Source organism: Rousettus aegyptiacus, unplaced genomic scaffold (genome assembly GCF_014176215.1).
Source record: "Rousettus aegyptiacus isolate mRouAeg1 unplaced genomic scaffold, mRouAeg1.p scaffold_m13_p_9, whole genome shotgun sequence".
NCBI classification, from domain to species: Eukaryota; Metazoa; Chordata; class Mammalia; order Chiroptera; family Pteropodidae; genus Rousettus; species Rousettus aegyptiacus.
Window position 1 is genome coordinate 97,267,082 of NW_023416312.1, and position 5,397 is coordinate 97,272,478.

General features: G+C 53.1%; 1 protein-coding gene across 1 annotated transcript; it reads right to left on the bottom strand.

The window, feature by feature from the left end:
* Positions 1 to 1,378: 1,378 nt before the first annotated feature.
* LOC107505639 (melanoma-associated antigen 10) lies at positions 1,379 to 4,717 on the bottom strand. Its single transcript, XM_036227228.1, has 4 exons — positions 4,613 to 4,717; positions 3,720 to 3,828; positions 2,917 to 2,954; positions 1,379 to 2,578 (listed from the first exon to the last, which is right to left on the bottom strand). Exon 4 carries the CDS (start codon positions 2,516 to 2,518, stop codon positions 1,532 to 1,534), a length of 987 nt encoding a protein of 328 aa, XP_036083121.1. The 5' UTR covers positions 2,519 to 2,578; positions 2,917 to 2,954; positions 3,720 to 3,828; positions 4,613 to 4,717; the 3' UTR covers positions 1,379 to 1,531.
* Between the last annotated feature and the right edge of the window lie 680 nt (positions 4,718 to 5,397).

Here is a 5,397-nt window from a genome sequence, read left to right on the forward strand (position 1 = left end):
GGCAGGCTGGACGTCAGGCACAGGGATGGTCAGCAGTTCACAGCTCAGTGCCTCGGGGCTGGCGACTCTCATGCGTCCACACTGGGTAAGGGCCTGAGGGGCCCTTTTGGACAGAATGTCTGTCTCAGCACTGGACAAACATGGCTTCGCCTCTGATTCTGCCTTGTGGACATTCCTTGGCATCACACCCTGCATACTGCCACCAACCGAGCCCGATTCCTATGCCCACCCACAGCTCAGCGACCGAGGACGGGGGAGATACGGACGGGACCACTTACTTACTCCCAGAGGTCCCAGGACAGCTGCCAGGGATATTTTCCACACAGGAGGGCAAGCGAGAATCAGGCAGAAGTTCGGGTCCTTGCCAAGGAGCCTGGAGTTCAGGGGAAGCTCTAAACCCCGCTGTGGAATGGGGGCTTTTCAGGGGAGGATGACCATGCCTGAGTTCCAGTGCACCAGCCACTCAGGGAAGAGTGCCTGTCCAGTGACTCATTCCCTCAAGGACAGGGACCCTGATTTCTCAGGAAATCCTTGCAGATGATGGGGATCAAACACCTTGTTCTTGGTGGTCAAACGTGCTGGGAGAAATCTGCAGGATGCTAGCTGCCTGGTACAGGTGGATGTTTCTCCATGATCCAAAGGCACTTCTCAGAGCAACTCCATTTCAGACACTCCTCTCAAAACCAAGACACACCATCTGTCCAGTCTGGCAAATGCCACTTCTCAGTTTCATTATAAACAACCACCCCATGAGAAAAGCGCAGTATCCCAAAAGCCCCAAACTGCCCTGGCTCGGCCCATTTACAGTGGAGTGCTCTCCCCTGGAGGCCTACCTCATCTCCCCTTCTTTGACTTGTTCTAGAGGACTTAGGGGACACCTCAGCACCTTCCTCATATGCCTTCAGTCCCTACACAATCGTTCTGTGGGTCTCTCCTGCTTATCCTAGACTCCTCACCACTAGCACAGGGCCTTCCAGAGGACAGGGGCTCAGTGAACGTGTGGGGAATAAGTGAACCCTTGAGCCGGCGTCTTCTTTATTCTCATGAAATGCCTCCCACTCTCTTGAATGAACCAAGCAAATCTAGCTATATGCAAATGTTTCATACAATGACAGATGAGAAAAATCAGTTGCAGGAATTAGCAAGGTTTTACTTTTATTTCTCTACTTCTTGACCACCTTGGATTTCCTAGGGAGTTCTTTCACATTTCTATGGAAATCTTGTTCCAGTGCCAGGCGATCTAGTTCAGGATCACAAACTTGGATGGAGGGTGTCCCGATTTATGTTACACAATAGCAAAACTCTCACTCTTGAACAGATTAGGACAAATACATGTATGGTCAACGTCGTGCAGAAACTTAGATGCTGAAACTAAAACACATATTAAAAAGATCAACATTTAGAAAATTGATGAAGAAAACAAAGTTCAATTTCTAAATCATCACAGGAGCCCAAAGATGCTACAGTACCCGCCACCCCCCACCACTGGCCCTGGAACCAAAGCTGAAAAATGCCTGCCTGTAAGTACAGCTCAGGACCTCTCTTCCTCATCACTCTCCGTCTCTTTGGACAGATTTAGGAAGAAACTGAGATCCTTGCTATTGACCCTGAGCAAATACTCCAGGAAATTGAACTTGGTGATTTCAGTGTGAGCCCTGGGACCCCACAGGAGCTCGTAGTGGGCAGGATCGCTGTTGGGCACCTGCCTGTACTCCACATACTGTTCCCGCACCCAAACGCTGGTGATGAGCTCCCTGGGCTCCCCATAGATGCAATGCTCCCTCCCATCGTGCACCCCCATGCCATTCAGGGCTTTCCAGACATCCTCCTCAGGGGCACAGTCGCCCTCCACGAGGATCACACAGAGTAGCATGACCAGGAGGCCAGTATTGGGCACGACGAAACCTTCTCCCACCATCGCATCGTAGGTGAAGCCCCCAGTGGTGACCAGGAAATAAACCCCGTCTCTGGGGTCAACTTCCTTCACCTCAATGCCAAAGAGCAGCCTCAGGCACTGCGAGGCTCGGCTGAAGATCTCAGGGAAGTGGTCCTCGTGCTCCTTGATGATGCGACTCAGCATCTCTGACTTGGTGGTTGGCTCCCTTGCACGATACTTCAGCAGCAGGAACCTCACCAGGTCAAACACCTTCCAACGCAGTGCCTCTCTAAGAGAGGACTCAGGAATTTCCAGGTCCTGCACGGTGCTTGGCCCCTCCCCAACTTGGTTGCTGGGACCCTCTTCCTCAGATGGGCTCAATGAGGTGGCCTCAATGGCAGCCGGCAAGGGACTGGCACCCTGAGGGCTATGGGGAGAAGTAGGTGTCATAACATCAGGCATCTCATCTGGGCTATCAGGAAACAACACAGAGGGGGTGGAAGATATGGAGGAAGCAGGGGACACGGTATTATTTTCCTCTTCAGACACTATCAGTAGCTCCTCGAATAGGTTTTGGTTCTCTATTGGAACCAGACGATCTTCCCCATGTTTGGAGAGCTCATTCATCTGAGTGAGAGGCATGGTGACTTGATGAGACAGCGACAGGAGTGTGGGCGGACGATGTTCGGTGGGGACCCACGCCTAGGGGAGAAAGAGAGTGTCAGTGACCTCACCTGAGAAATGCGCCTCAGGCGGCTGTGAGAAAGGCAACTTTAGGGTGCTCTCGGGCCTCACAGCAGTCTCCTCTTTGGGCGTCCTGTCCGCTAAGAACCTGAAGCATAAAGTGAGACAGCTCCTCAGGGTGCAGCTGGCACAGTCCATGCTCATGGGCTGACAGTATGGTGGGTAGATTTGGAGACTGTGGGGTATCCTTTCTTGGGGGGTAGGGTACCCACTGGGTACACATTCGGGGCAGCCACCTCACCTTATTTCTTGGCACTGCCTGGCCTGCCTCTACTCTGCAACATCAGGACACGTACCTCAGACCAAGACCTGCACCTACTGGATCCAGAAGCCCCTGCAAGACAAAACAAACAGGGACATTAACGTGCAGATGCCCAGCAAAGCCTGGGGCCCCAGTGCTGTCAGGAGAGGGTTTCTGACTCTGGGAAATACCCTCTCTTCCGGGAAGGTGGTCCTCTCCTTGCTCATTCAGGGTGCCCATGTTTCCCCCACCAGAGCTTGGCCTCCTGTTCCCTGCTGGCCTTAGTCAAAACATTGAGAAGTGGTACACATACCCCCGAGACTGAACAGAAGGAAGTGTGGGGCCTCACATCTGACTGCACGTGCCCAGAGCACCCCAGGGGTCTATGAGGCGTCACTGAAGGGTTACATCCATTTATCCTGGGACACGTTCCCATCATACGGCCCCTTGAACCCCTGCAGGTCCTAGACAACACCCTCCCTTTACTGATCCCACTCTACTTAGAACAAGGTCTCCTCTCCATTAGACACCGGAAGAGGAACTGAGCAGAGCCAATCTACACACTGTTCCCAGTTTCCCCACAGCTGACGGAGCAGGCAGGCCAGGCCTGGGCTCCCAAGCATTCTGGTTCCCCTCAGTCCTCACCTTAATTCCTGCCAGGGTCTGAGATCCTGCCCATGCTCACGTGAATCCAGGCCTCAGACCAGGGCCCTCCCCTCCCTGTGAACACTGATCTGGGACTGAGAAAGTGCTCGGCTTGACAGCACTGCCCAGGGTTTCCAGGACTGACAGTCAGAGTAAGGCAGACCCTTCTTTGTTTTGAGAGCATAAACTCATTAGTCCCCTCAGCGTCATCACCTTGATTCTGAGCAGGATCTGGGCCTCCTTTCTCTGTGGACCAGATGTCGCTTCTGGGGATGGGTTGATGTTGTCCTCACAGACCAAGGTCCTCACTTTCCAGAGAGCTCTGAGAAGAATAATAAATAACTCCTTCTCCCCCTCCTCATACCTCCAGATAACCCAGTACCAACAGCGTGCTGACCCATCTTTTCTGGGGCATGGAGTCACTTTAGACTGTCCACCAGAAATGTCCCTTTATTCTTACCTAGTCCTGGACTGACTACCTCCTGACCTGTTTTCATCTATAATGAGAACAGCTCACAAGAAGCATGTGTCAGAAGGGAGAGATGACATATCCAGATACTCCTGCTTGTGCCCTCCCAAAGATGAGGACCGAAAATCCCAGATGTGTTGAGATCACTTACATTCCTAGAAAGTAGGTAGCTGTGGTTCTCCCCAAGTAAATGTTCTGATCCTTTCAACACTGGCAAAACCTTGACTCCTCTATTCATGACTTGAACTCTTCCCTTGTGAACAAGACCCTCACCTTCCTTAAGATCCTGCGAAGGTGAGGGGGAACCACCACCACACACCCATGTCAGGGGTCTCCCAGGCCTGCCAGCAGCACAGAGTGGGTTTCAGTGGGTCCCCGTGGTCCTGGGTCATGGTAATCTCGGTCTACCCCAGGCTATCCCTGTCACTCACGGAGGGCCTGAGCCCTTTGCCTTCTTCTGCCCTGAGGATGCAGAGGGGAGGCCAAGGCACCATGTCACTGAGACCCCCACATAATCAGGGAGTGGGGAAGGAATCTCCTCCAGACTTCCTGCCAGGCCTCCCAGAGCTGACTACAGAGGTTTTCTGGTATATATTGTGGGGAGTGTTTCTGCCTCGTGTGCAACCCCCAGTCTTACCTCAGTGTGATCACCTTGAAGTCTGTAGTGTCTTGGACTCCAACCCCTAATGAAAGGAGTTGCAGTCTTCAGACCAAGGCCCTCACCACGTTGAGACCTGTGAAGTGGACTTCAAGTTATAGTACATCTTCTACCAGGCCCTGAGGAACTGACCTATCTCAGCAGGGCCTGAACCTGCTGGTATGTTTTTGCCTTGGTGGGAGGAGCCCTCAGGATTGCCTCAAGGCCCACACTATTGTAACTGGTAGGGCCTCGGACCCCTCCCCTTGTTGCCCTTGCATCCAGCTCCATCAGGCCAATGCCCTCACCTCAGGCATACAAACAACCACAGGCACCCCCTTGCCATGAGGCTTCCCTATGCTGATGGCAAGAGCAGGGCACAGTGGGGCCTCTTTAATGTGTGCTGAGGGCCTCCTCTGTCTTTCCCCATTCCTCACCTTGGATCTTGGTATGTCTGGACCTACTTCCTCTGCCTACCTGGATGCTGATCCGTCAGACCTCTGGAGCCAGTGCCCCTCCTCCTCCCTTAGGTTCCTCCCCTTGACTCCCAGCTGGACCTTGGTCCATTTCTTTGTCCCCTTGAGAACCTCCTTCTCATACTAAGTCTCCAGTCTTTCCCAGACACGGAGCTGGAATCCAGGACATGCTTCAAAGCTCATGCCACCATTGGCCATCCTGTACTCACTCAGTCCTCCCTCTGTGTCCTCATCCTCAACCCTAGCAGGGTTGGGCCCTCCCTTCTGCCAACCTGAGACCCTGCTACTTACACCAAGTCCTGTCATATC